This window comes from Ips typographus, linkage group LG10, assembly GCF_016097725.1.
Source record: "Ips typographus isolate SLU linkage group LG10, UJ_Ityp_2.0, whole genome shotgun sequence".
Classification (NCBI taxonomy): domain Eukaryota; kingdom Metazoa; phylum Arthropoda; class Insecta; order Coleoptera; family Curculionidae; genus Ips; species Ips typographus.
The window spans coordinates 7,066,343-7,078,635 of NC_138431.1; the positions used below are offsets into that span (position 1 = coordinate 7,066,343).

At 37.4% G+C, this 12,293-nt stretch overlaps 4 protein-coding genes and 1 long non-coding RNA gene across 5 annotated transcripts; 3 read left to right on the plus strand and 2 right to left on the minus strand.

Annotated features, from left to right (window-relative positions):
• The first annotated feature begins 494 nt into the window (after positions 1–494).
• On the plus strand, positions 495–3,056 carry LOC145734927 (ionotropic receptor 75a-like). The gene is made up of 7 exons (XM_081988602.1): positions 495–1,380; positions 1,443–1,627; positions 1,679–1,910; positions 1,963–2,230; positions 2,279–2,432; positions 2,483–2,621; positions 2,678–3,056. The coding sequence occupies exons 1-7, from the start codon at positions 1,178–1,180 to the stop codon at positions 2,886–2,888; spliced, it is 1,392 nt and encodes a 463-aa protein (XP_081844728.1). The 5' UTR covers positions 495–1,177; the 3' UTR covers positions 2,889–3,056.
• On the minus strand, positions 2,860–3,756 carry LOC145734943 (uncharacterized). The gene is made up of 2 exons (XR_014179556.1): positions 3,128–3,756; positions 2,860–3,071 (listed from the first exon to the last, which is right to left on the minus strand). It is a non-coding gene; the product is annotated as an uncharacterized LOC145734943 (long non-coding RNA).
• A 71-nt stretch (positions 3,757–3,827) lies between these two features.
• Positions 3,828–6,168, plus strand: LOC145734926 (uncharacterized). The gene is made up of 3 exons (XM_081988601.1): positions 3,828–3,986; positions 4,449–5,630; positions 5,691–6,168. The coding sequence occupies exons 1-3, from the start codon at positions 3,973–3,975 to the stop codon at positions 5,956–5,958; spliced, it is 1,464 nt and encodes a 487-aa protein (XP_081844727.1). The 5' UTR covers positions 3,828–3,972; the 3' UTR covers positions 5,959–6,168.
• LOC145734939 (cytochrome c oxidase subunit 4 isoform 1, mitochondrial-like) lies at positions 6,105–7,056 on the plus strand. Its single transcript, XM_081988619.1, has 3 exons — positions 6,105–6,318; positions 6,372–6,583; positions 6,639–7,056. Exons 1-3 carry the CDS (start codon positions 6,247–6,249, stop codon positions 6,937–6,939), a joined length of 585 nt encoding a protein of 194 aa, XP_081844745.1. The 5' UTR covers positions 6,105–6,246; the 3' UTR covers positions 6,940–7,056.
• A 139-nt stretch (positions 7,057–7,195) lies between these two features.
• Positions 7,196–12,115, minus strand: LOC145734920 (ATP-dependent RNA helicase p62-like). The gene is made up of 8 exons (XM_081988587.1): positions 12,053–12,115; positions 11,814–11,885; positions 10,931–11,427; positions 10,080–10,635; positions 9,655–9,893; positions 8,048–8,226; positions 7,614–7,800; positions 7,196–7,552 (listed from the first exon to the last, which is right to left on the minus strand). Coding segments are annotated over exons 2-8 (1,668 nt in total). The 5' UTR covers positions 11,816–11,885; positions 12,053–12,115; the 3' UTR covers positions 7,196–7,544.
• Positions 12,116–12,293: the final 178 nt, after the last annotated feature.

The window sequence follows — 12,293 nt, forward strand, 5'->3', positions numbered from 1 at the left end:
TTTTGGTCATTTTGAACGTAGAGAGAACCTTGAAATAAACAAACAATATAAATAGTTATGAATACAACACTTTACTTGACAAATGTAACATTCGTTTACTTGTCAACTATGACATTTTATTTGTATTTTCCTGATCACTTTGCAGGAAAAATACAGCATTTAAAAACATACAGAGTGAAAACTAAAACTGCGTTTTATCACTTTTATTTAAAAAGGTTATTTCCTATGCATAATTCTACGTTTAGTATTCTTCTGGACACTTGGTGGAGTTACCATTTAACATGGCTAATAAATAACACAGAATCGTTTCAGAATTACTGGGCATAACTGACGTTTAGTCACGTGAGGACAATAATTGGTGGGACCTTACAAACTGTCAACTGTAATGTAAAAACTGAAAATTATAATTAATACTGCTCTGGTTTTTGCCTTGAAAAGTTCAAGAATCTAGATAAAATCCCCTCTAAACAATTATGAACGTTATGCAAGATTACAATAACAGCTATACAAATCACCGTACTGTCCAGACCTAGTTTTAAGTGTCCAAAAAAAACCCATTAAGTCCTGTCCATTAGAAAGCTTTTGACACATGAGTACAATTATCCTTTATCTTTGTCGCAATAACTATCATCATCATTACAAGCAATGTTTTAAAATATCAATTTAGTGTAAGGATTTCAATACAAAATGAAGCTCTACATAATTTTACTCGGTGTGAGTGTTTTAACTCTAAGTTTGAAAACGCACTTTCTGCTAGACTTGTTGAACCAAGTTACAGTTCCTTCCTCAAAAATCCTAATTGCATGCAAATCAGGTACTCTCTTTACACTTTCTGACACAGCTAAAGTTTTACCAGTTATTGCAGGTTTTGACCGTCATTTTGTAAAAACTGTAGCACAAAAACACTTTCTAGCGTTTGTGAACACACCCCAAGACTTGGAGCAGTTTCAGGAGGGTCACAATTTAGTGGTACTACTGGATTCCAAATGCTCCAACTACCCTGATTTGTTACATTCTGTTTGTTAGTAATGTTTGAGTTAGAAAAGTGTTTTTAGTGCAAAATTTCTAGGGGTTGAACCTGCACATACTTACGGAATCCAACTATTGGATTCTCTTTCATAATAACGCGGTTCTACCAGAGTATGTTCCTGTTAGCAGCCATTTTTACGTGGTTTTAATGCAGGAAGACTATAAATTTATTCTTAGTGCTTTTTTTAATTACTCTACTAGAAATTTAGGGGTTTGGTCGTCTGGGAAAGGGTTTGAAAAGTACACTAAGTTGACTTTGCCTGGTGACCGTTTGGAACTTAATGGAGCACCTTTAAGAGTGGCATATTATTATAGCAGTAATGAGAGTTTACTGCATTTAACTGATTTTCGGTAATGTGCAAATATAATGGGAGTTACGTGTGCATATTTTCTAGACTTTTGCTTATTTATAGGCAAGTAGAGAAAGACAACATACTCAAAGCAAATTATATGATATTAGAGGCGGTGGTGGACTACTTGAATGGGACGTACGTCACCAGTTTTTACTCAAATTTTGGGTTGTCACATGACGAAAACGACCTGTTTCTGAAGGACAGTATGATGGGTGATGTGCAGAGAGGCAAAGCTGACGTAGCTGGTGAACTTTAATGTTTCATTAAGTTAAATGTCATTAAAATGCTTCTTAAAGGTGTCTCAGGATGGCCTGACAGACACCGTTTGCACTTTTTAAGGTTTTTCGGACCTACCACCCCAGATACCATTCGTTTTGTGTATAGGGCACCCCCAATTTCTCTAGTACGTAATATGTACTTATTACCTTTTGATCTGCTGTCCTGGTATTGTATTGGAGGTATTGTAATGGTAGGTGTAGCGTTACTCTTTGCTGTGTTAACGCAGGAGAGAAGATTTTCCGGAGAAAGGTTATATAATTTCACCACACCAAAAATATTGATTAAAAATATAATTGAGTAGAAATAATGGCACTTTCGTGGATGTGCTGATGATTTTCCTATCAGCATTGCTGCAAAAGTCTTGGGATCTACATTTCACCACCTATTCGGGTCGATTATCTTTGGCTATTACCTATCTGAGTTTCCTGGTGCTTTTTAACGCCTACTCGGCCAGTATAATCGTGTTCCTGCAAGGCATTTCTGATCATCCCAAAACCTTCTCCGACTTGTACAGAAACAACTTTGAGCTTGGTGTTCACAATGTAAACTATAACAAGTTTTATTTTATGGTGAGTGCGGCATTTGCAACGTTTTTGTTGTACTGTGAATAATTTCAGAGATCGAATGATCGAACCGACGAATATTGGCGCCAAAAGATCCTGAAGGAGAAAATCACCAAGTATGGTGAAGATCAGTTCTTCCTGTCACTGGACCAAGGAGTGGACAGAATGCAGCAAGGGTTGTACGCTTTTCAGTCTCAAGTGTCTGCAGGTAATTCAGCTTTAATAAAAGTGTATTAATAGTAGTAATTCGTTTTTCAGCTCATTACGTGATCAACAGAAAGTTTACTCAAGACGAAAAGTGCTCTATTCGTTACGTTAAAACCATTTTTAGAGTGGATAAACTAGTGTATCTGGGAGTTCGTAGAAATTCCTCCTACTTAGAACACTTCAAAATTGGGTATTTTCATGTTTCCCTGCAAGTTCACTTGTAATATAGTTTGGAAAAAATTGTAGAACAAGAAGAATGTTTGAACACGGACTTCAACGAAGAATATTCCTGCGTTTGTTCAATAGGAAACTGTCCTGTGAAGGCAATATTAGTCACTTTAGCGGTATTGGCACTGTGGAAATTAGGTTTATTGTTAGGTTTTTCATTGCTGGAATTGCCACCAGTTTAGTAATTTTACTGCTAGAAATTGTAGTTGACAAAACTAATTTATTATAAAAGTTACACTTTTAATAGTCATCCATAAATTATAGGTAAAGGCACATACTTCCTACGTCCTAAAAATGATATGGCCCTTTTATGTATTTTAGAAATCTTCGCATTGTGTGGACTGGTTGATAACGAGTCTGTAGGACAGGAATACAGCTGTACTAGCACAAAAATAACCAACAAAACTGCAATCTAGAAATTAACAATTATCAAAAATACAAAATAATTAAATTAATTAGACTACTTACGGTTTTATTCATTTTTGAGCGCGCAGTTCGATTTTAAGTAATGTTTTTCCGATTCATCCTGCACTTTATAGCGATAAGTTGCGTTCTTCACACTTACTTCCTAATTGGATGGTAATTTACTGGCCGGGCAAACAAAAACATCCTATAATAAATTTGTGCATTATTAAATTGTTTATACGGTCATTAATAAACAAATTGATAAGATATACGTATACAAACAAACCCAAAAATGTTTGCGATAAACCTAAAGTGACATGTGTCAGTGTGTAGTAACTAATGGCCGAAACTGATGTGACGTCATTCGACAGATATGTCAAATTAAGTTGACAAATGACACTTATTTAGTCTACTACATTACTTAAATTAAATAAATTTTTAATGCAATAGTTGGAAGCAATCATTTGAAATGTGCTTTTAGTACGCCCCTGTAAACCACTTTTATCAAACAAACCGCTTCGCTTTCGTTCCCGCTGACGTGTGTGTTTGTAATGCGCTTTAAAGCAACGTTGCCACATCTTTTCAATGGTTGCTTGCCCAAAGACAAAAAATGCTTAAATCCAATCTGGCAACCACTTAACGCTTACTTAAAACATTATTGATCTGATAATGTAAATTCCATACACTTTATTATACTTGCTGATTTATTTTTATTTCAAAGTTTGTTATAAGCAAAAATTTTGATCCGTTCAGTCCGAGCCGAATATTGTAAACTGGCAACACTGTTCCAAGATGGCGAAATACAGAGTGTTGTGTTAATCAAGGCTTCGCACTTTACAGGCCGATTTGCCGACACATGTCAAGCTCAATGACCTAGATGGGTTGTAAATGAATTAAAACCTTTCCAAATGGAGGAGCTAAAGTAAGTGTAGAGTAAAACATTTATTTATTTTTATTTTTTTTTTGTTAGAAAATTGGTTGTCATTGCGATTTTTCTATGTCTTGCGGACTCGTGACTTGATAACGCAGCGCTTGCGCCCTTTAAGGGAAGTAATCAAAACCAGGCAATGGAAAAATAATGGAAAAATCAATATCGCGTTTTCCGGATAACAATAGTAGAAGCAGGACTGTACTCGGTTTGTTTCACTTTTAAATTCCAAAGATTTTATAAATTGTGGGACACTCTGTATGTTAGTGGGTTTTATCGGATCATCCACACTCGCAAAAGTCATTATGGTCGAAATTAGCTTGAAACAAATCACCTAAATAACAGGATTTATAATTATGTATGGAAAGTCACAGGAAACAAAAATGGTCTTTAGTGACATATGACTATTTTTTTTATTAAGGAAAATACTATTTTTTAAATTACTAACTTTTACAGGACTTACCCTATGGCATTATTCACTCCAATAGTGGAAATCGCCGAAACCGATACCAAAGAAAACTTACCAAAAGAAGTCATAAAAAATGAGTCAATAGATAATAATAATCAGTTTATTGACCAAGTGGAATTTTTGGCGGTGGAGAAAATCAAAACGGAGCAACCGGATGAGGATTTGAACGTTTTTAAACAAACCCTTCAAAAAATGAATCGAACCAGTAAACGCAAACGAGGCAGACCTAAAAAAATCGTCGATGTTCGTCAGTTTGACGTATTGAAAAAACCTAAAAGAAAGTACACTAAAAAAGTTTGTAAAACAGCTGGAGAAATTGAAGCACCAAAGAAAAAATCCAGGAAACAGAGCAGCCCTAAAAAAAAACCTCTTGAAGTAATCCAAAACGAGGTGAACTATCCTGAAGACGATCTTCTTGTATCTCCTGATGAACATTTTGATCTCACCAAACTCATTAAATGTCCGTTATGCAAAAATGACAAGGAGTGGAACCTGAACGAAGTGAAACAACATTATAAAGACGACCATCCTGGAAAACGTTTACGGATCTCCAGGTTCTTCGGAGAAACCCACCCGTGTGACATCTGCTCCAAAGAGTTTAAATCACCAGGAAGTCTTCGGGACCACGTGGAAACCCACAACAACTACTACTACTGTGATATCTGTAACCATTCCACCAAAAAAATCCTCGATCACGTGATTCACTTGAGAGTGCACAACCCTCTCGGTTTTTTCCAATGCTTGATGTGCGATCTCACCACAGTGGACATCAACCAGATCACCGAACACGTGACCAACCACCAGGATGTGATGAAGTACTGGTGTGACTCGTGCAAAAAGTCGTTTACCATTCTGCAGCATTTCCAGGAACACGAAAACTACCACACCGGTTTGAAACCGTTCGATTGCGAATTTTGCGGTAAATGCTTTTTGTACTCGAGGTTTTTGCACGCCCATAAGGTTAACATGCATAAAGAAGTGATGAATTGCCCTAACACGTACCAGTGCGTGATTTGCCATAAGATTTATCAACATCGGAATAGTCTGAAGTTGCACATGAACTCACACACCGGGAATTTTGCTATTTGTGATGTTTGCGGGAAAACTTTGAGCAGTAAGGAGAAGCTAAAGTTCCACCTAAGGACCCATACCGGGTATAAACCTTACAGGTATATTGACGTCATCATTTGTGTATCCCAACTGGTGCAAATTATTTTATTTTTTTGCAGTTGTCAATACTGCGGAAAGTGCTTTACCAAAAAACCAATCTTGGTGGAACACGTGAGGGTGCACACAGGTGAAAAACCCTACATTTGCGATTATTGCGCTAAGGGTTTTTCACAGAGGAGCAGTCTGGTAATTCATATGAGGGGCCACACCGGGGAAAAACCGTACGTGTGCCATTTTTGTGGCAAAGGCTTCGTCGCCAAAGCCATGCTCAACATACACCTGAAAAGTTGCAAAGGCCTGTTTCACGTCGCCAAAATGGAGTTTTAACTTTTTAGTCATTTATTTCGTGTTATCAAAACTTCCAAGTTAGTTCCTATGTTGTCTTTATTTTAGATTATTAGACTTTATTTCATTTTATACCAAAGATGTTTCGGGTTTATGTGTTTTGTATAGTGCATTTATTATTATTGTTAATAATTATTAGGACAAGCCAAAAATGATTGTGTTGCATCTAAATAAAATTACTGATGTAATAACCTCTGTAACAGGTTACAGTTGCCTGGTAGTTTATTTATTATAGTTATCACTGTCACTTTCAGCAAACATTACCAGAGTATGGCTTTATCAATAGCTAGACAAGCTTCTCTACGCTTTTTACAGTGTAATTACCTTCAACGATTTAGCAGGGTAACATTTTATAACTATCTTCCATATAATCAATTAATATGTAATGTTTTAAGGTGGGCATCTCAGACTATGAACGTCATCTAATCGGTAACAGGGACATTGTAGGATATGGCTTTAACGGTCAACCGTGCTATGTGGACAGACCGGATTTTCCATTTCCCGCCATTAGATGGAAAGAAACGAACTGCGAAATCGAGGCTTTGCGCGTTAAAGAACTGGGGGACTGGAACGAACTGACTTGCGAGGACAAGAAAGCTTTATACCGGTAACCTCCCCTCTAAACTCCTCCAGCATATTCTCACTCTAAGACTTTTAATAAGGGCGTCGTTCTGCCAGACTTTCAGCGAGTTCAAAGTTTCCAATTTGGGCGAGTGGAAGTCAGTCACTGCAGGAGTACTTTTCCTCTTGTGTGTGCCCTTGTGGCTTTACTACTATTTCAAGCTTACGATTTACGCTGATCTGATGCCAGATAGTTTTAAAGAGGAAAATAGGGCCGCTCAGTTTCGGCGATTACTGGATTTGAGGGTGAATCCAATTAGGGGGTTGGCCTCCAGATGGGATTATGATAAAGATGACTGGAAGAATCCCAACGATTCATGGAGAACCAAACCCAAGGAGTAGTGTAATAAAATAGTTGTTTTGTTATGTATTACACTCCACTTAAGGGTCTGTTATGAATAACAATCCTATCAAGATGTTTTAACTTCCTAATTAAATAAAAATGAAGTAAAAAAAAAAGCCAGAATTTATTAATCTACAACACAGGTCACAGACTAATTAATAATAATTAAATTTCCAAGCAAACTGCCTTTATTGACCTGCAAACTTAGAAGGCATTATCAAAGAGGTAGGTAATTGAACAAAAAAGATTCTATCATAATTATGTACACATTTTATTTAATCAAATTAACAAGAAGGAAGTAATAAAAAAAACGAAATACACAAAAAGAAATCTTATATCAAACTTTTGAACTTTTTTCTGTATAAACCTTAAACTTAAACGAAGAACTCTACTCCTCTATCACAGTCATAAATACAAACTTTATAAGCATAACAGACATAGAATGACAAATGTTATTAAATGTGCTGTGCAAGAGGTCTTCAACTACACTCATAAACACACTGGAGACACCACGTGCTATTTTATAAATAAACTAAATTATCATGTGGAATCCACATTTTGGAGTAGTGGAGAGAATGACGCCGAAAATTAATTAGTGGACTGTTCAATAACCTGCAATAGAAAATAGTTTAAGTTAGTAAACTTGAAAACGGTTTTGAAAAAAAGTTCTTACTTTTGGTATAACCGTTGCCTTTGAACCCACCACCGTTAAAGCGCATGTGTTGTCTTGGTGCTCCATTGTTTTCTCTTCCTTTGAAACCACCACCGCCGTAGCCGCCGCTTCCCCATCTGCCCCTGTTGCCACCGCCTCCGTATCCACCGGATCGGTTGGCGATTTCTTCAAGTTTGGGGTCAACAGCCTGAAATCAAACACAGAAAGTCTCAGACATTGTCAATTTTTCAAGTTAAGTAATTGTGACAAGTAAAAAATGTTGGGAAACTTGAGGATGGGATCCAGACAGTAAAAGTGTGGACACCGAAGGCATATTTCCCAGTATAATTTCCCTTCCAATAGCATTCATGCTTTGCTGATGATACTGAGCAAAGGCATGCCAATTTGAAAGGGTTTCATGTTGACAATTACACAAACTAGACAAAGCAACTTACTTGATTTGCCTCTTTCAAAACAGACACTAAATCTCTGGCTTGTTTGAAGTTGGATGGGGTGAAGAAGGCGTAGGAAGTTCCGGTCGTCTCTGACCGTCCCGTTCTGCCAATTCTGTGAATGTAATCTTCTGAGGAGTTGGGGTAGTCGTAATTGACTACATATTTGATTCCATCAACATCTAAACAGGAAGTAAAAGGTCATTCAAATGGTTAAATGTAGATTCCTGCTGTTCGCAATACAATATTCATTTATGTTCAAAAAAATCAACCGTTTACTTACTGGGAACAGCAAAAACCTGTTAAGATGTAAATTAGTGTTATAAAATGCTGGTTTATCAATTTTTTTTTTTCACAGTGAACGTGGATTTAGTGAAGTAAATATTATACTTTGTTAAAATTAAATGAACCAACATTATTACATTTTTAAGCTATTTCAGAAAAAAAATTGAAGTCGTTGTTAGAGGCTTTACTTCATATTTTTTTAAACATGCAAAATAACTTAAAACGACATACTAACCATGATCGAATGTCTAACGAAAATCCAAGTACTTGTGAACCCTGGCTAGATTCAATTCACGCGAGTAACAATGCGAAATTAGTAGCATAATCTGCCTTATTTGCTTTAGTGGACCCCATTCACATTAATTAAGCCATCAAGGGCAAAAAAGGTCTACTCAAACACTCCAGCAGATCGCGACCATAGGAAGACAAACGAGTATTATGTGTATTACGGCGCTGACCAACTTTTCCTCCAGATAATAGTTTTTGCTTCTTTTACAAGCCTTTTTATCTTTCTTTCTGGCAACTTTTTTTGAGGAAAACTGTTACTCCCAGACAAAGAGTAACACTGTGTCAATGCCAATACGTAACGCTGTCAGAATCTTCCACTGGTCTAATAGAGGCACTTGCAAGACAATATTGCATCCTTTTTTTTAAATATATTTTTTTTAGCTCAAACTCAGGCTAAAATCTATACATCTATCCTGCTTGTGCCTCTGAAACAAAAAAGGACACCCAGACTGATTAGCATATGATATTAAAAACATACTAAGTTCTTAAATAACAGTGTCAAAAACTGGGTGATTCTAAACCCATATAGCTTGGAAAGTTGAAACATCAATTAAATAGAGAGCATAAAACGAGACTTAAAGGCCTTTTCTTACTAAACTGGTTTAAGATCACCCAGCCATTAAGCACAAACTACAAACTAGGATACCCAACATGTTTAAGCTAGACTTATATAAAGTATTACCGTTAAAAAGTAATTGAGAAACTTTCAACAACAATAAAGAAAAGCCCAATGTCACGTCAACTCTTGTGTTTCATTTACATTATGTTTTAGTATTATTGCAAAAATCTAAAACAACTTACAACACTGCACTGTTACCTAACCCCAATTTAACTAATTAACTGAACAATGCAGTGCATTTCCTAAAATCACCAACACACCAGTCTGGAAAATCCCCCAAATGCTACTAAACCTGTCAGGTTTGGTGTCTCAATACAAAACAACCAATGCAAGGTACTCATTGAATCTCAAAATTCACAATATTTAACGTAGGATCTCGAAGCGACCGATCAACAAATTCAACGGATATAAAACTTACCCAGCCCTCTGGCGGCAACGTCGGTGGCGACCAACACTGTCGCTTTGCCATTTCTGAACTCTTTCAGAACGTAGTCACGTTCCTGTTGGCTTTTGTCGCCGTGCATGGCTACGGCAGGCCAGCCATACCGTTTTATAACTCTGGTAATGGTTTCTACCTTTTTCTTTGTTTCCACAAATATGATGATTTTTGATGTTGGCTCTCCATTGGTTCCAATTTCTTGCAGAAGGTTGTTCAGTCTGAAAAAATTACAAACTTATTAGTACACATCAAGAATGAATTAACTCTAGTTGAGACAAGTGTAACAGTCAGTTCTTCTTAGAGGATTAAAGGGTGCATAGAAGTAATCATTAATTTCTCATCCACATGGCTCATCATGTTGAAAGTTATCAATAAATTAATTTAAAACCATCAAACAAACTTACTTATTTTCTTTTTCATGTTCCTGGCAAATATCAACAATTTGTAAAATATTGTGATTTGCTGAGAGTTCCAAGGAGCCAACATTCAACTGCTTGTAGTTCTTCATAAAGTCCCCAGCCAATTTCTTCACCTCTTTGGGCCACGTCGCCGACCACATCAGAGTTTGTCTGTCAGGTCTGATCTGTCCAAGAATCTTGCGAATTTGCGGTTCAAAACCCATGTCCAACATTCTATCAGCCTCATCCAGAACCAAGTAGGTGCACCGTTCCAAATTGGTGGTGCCCCTCTCTAGGAAGTCAATCAGTCTGCCAGGCGTGGCAATGCAAATTTCTACTCCGCGCTCCAAGTCTCTAGCCTGGGGCCCTTTAGGGGCTCCACCAAAGACGCAAGAGTTGCGAATGTGCGACGATTTGCCAAAATCATTGGCAACCTGCTGAATTTGCTGAGCCAGTTCTCTGGTTGGGGCTAACACCAGAACAATTGGACCGTCGCCCCTTCTGATTGGTGGTTGATTGTTGATGTGGACAATTGCTGGCAAGATATAGGCTAGTGTTTTGCCTGAAACAGATTTTTAAATTAATTTCCCATACTTTAAACATTAATTTTAAAAAAACACATTGTTAATACAAAAATCAGGTCTTCTTAGAGGTATGGGGTGCATAAGTAATCATAACATATCATCCACCTGGTTCATCATGCTATTTTATTGTCAATTGTTTAGATGTGACGTAATTTGACAGTTGATCAAGCTGAAGTTTTGCCAAATTACGTCATTGTGACGTCAAAATGAACTAGTGCTAATTAACCATGTAAAACAGTAATTTATAATACAAATGCAACAAAATGTTCTCACCTGATCCAGTTTGCGCAATTCCAACCATGTTGTGGCCACTCATTGCAATAGGCCAGCCTTGAGCCTGAATAGCTGTTGGATTTTCATAGCCTTGAGCAACGATAGCGTCCAAAACGTAGTCGGGAAAATTGGCCTCGTGGAAGCTTTGGATAGGCTTGGGACAGTCACCTTCTATTGTGATTTCCTTGGTGGAACGGAATTGGGTGACCTCAAAGTCGGACCTTGAGCCGATAACTTCGTGTTCCTGATAGAAGTCTTTCTTGAACGGTTGTAGCGTTTTGTTGCCCCATTCCACGGGGTTCATACGACCCCCGGCGCCGAAGGACTTGCCGCCGCCAAATCCGCCGCCCTGGTTGCCCCAGCCGTTTGAACTGCGCTGGTTGTTGTAGCCTCCGTTACGCTGTCCACCAAAGTCACCTTTGCTGCCATTTTGGAAGCCGTTGGGGCGTGAGCTAAAGCTTCTAGTACCGCCGTTTTGTGGTCTACCACCGTAAGACCTGAGAAAAGGGGTCGACATTGGATAATTTGCATAAACCTGAGTCAATTGCGTGTGCATTTTTAACGCCATTTTGTAGTGACTTTCACGTGTTTGTTTTTTTTTCACCTAGGTAAAATCACCTAGCCTACTTAAAATTTTATTACTAACAACTGAATAAAAGTAATCAATTACATAATACAAGGAGAGACAGCAGAACAAGGTAAAAATCGATAATTTATGGGAGGTGGCTCATGCACGGCCATGTTGTGTTTTGTCAGAACAAAATGGAGGACAAGATTCAAGCACACTGTCTCTTAAATCGATACTCAAACTCAAACCTTATTTTTCTATTAAGCAGTGAAAATAAAGCAGAAAACACAATATAACAGAAAAATAGGTACTTACATGTTGATTAGTTGTGGTATTTTGCTGATAAAATTGCAATTACTAGTAGCGGAAACGTGGAGCGACTTTAATCTAGAAGCAAAAGAACGTAACATTGCAGTGAACCGCAATAAAACACGATACAGTAAGAATAAACTAAGTAACACTACTTCGGTACTGGCACAGTACCAATAAAGATTGGCAAACGTTTAAATTAGAAAACGTTTATAGATTTGTAAATAAAACTCTGTGCAACCTACCTCTTCGACTGACAAAGGAAAAGAGAACGATCTGGAAAATGGCGGAGTAGAAGCAAACGGATTTGGAAGTTAAAAATGTGGAGGGGGACAATTCGTGGACCAATCAGAATTAATTGAGGCAATGCGGTAAATGAAAAGAACCTTACTGCACACTCATCAGATGGCGTAACATCCGTTTCGCACTGTTTATTGATCGATCACGTTGTCAAATTTAACAAACTACAATAGTGGTAAAACTCCT

What these genes read in the sequence shown, in the direction of transcription:
- LOC145734927 (XM_081988602.1), top strand. Translation starts at nt 1,178, where the DNA reads ATGCAGGAAGACTATAAATTTATTCTTAGTGCTTTTTTTAATTACTCT. An exon ending in CTGCATTTAACTGATTTTCG is followed by an intron (nt 1,381 to 1,442) that starts GTAATGTGCAAA and finishes GCTTATTTATAG; the next exon opens with GCAAGTAGAGAAAGACAACA. An exon ending in TCAGTCTCAAGTGTCTGCAG is followed by an intron (nt 2,433 to 2,482) that starts GTAATTCAGCTT and finishes TTCGTTTTTCAG; the next exon opens with CTCATTACGTGATCAACAGA.
- LOC145734926 (XM_081988601.1), top strand. An exon ending in ACCGGGTATAAACCTTACAG is followed by an intron (nt 5,631 to 5,690) that starts GTATATTGACGT and finishes ATTTTTTTGCAG; the next exon opens with TTGTCAATACTGCGGAAAGT.
- LOC145734939 (XM_081988619.1), top strand. Translation starts at nt 6,247, where the DNA reads ATGGCTTTATCAATAGCTAGACAAGCTTCTCTACGCTTTTTACAGTGT. An exon ending in ACCTTCAACGATTTAGCAGG is followed by an intron (nt 6,319 to 6,371) that starts GTAACATTTTAT and finishes TAATGTTTTAAG; the next exon opens with GTGGGCATCTCAGACTATGA. An exon ending in GACAAGAAAGCTTTATACCG is followed by an intron (nt 6,584 to 6,638) that starts GTAACCTCCCCT and finishes ACTTTTAATAAG; the next exon opens with GGCGTCGTTCTGCCAGACTT.
- LOC145734920 (XM_081988587.1), bottom strand. An exon ending in CGTTGCCGCCAGAGGGCTGG is followed by an intron (nt 8,227 to 9,654) that starts GTAAGTTTTATA and finishes CTTCCTGTTTAG; the next exon opens with ATGTTGATGGAATCAAATAT. An exon ending in TTTTGAAAGAGGCAAATCAA is followed by an intron (nt 7,801 to 8,047) that starts GTAAGTTGCTTT and finishes GTTTGATTTCAG; the next exon opens with GCTGTTGACCCCAAACTTGA.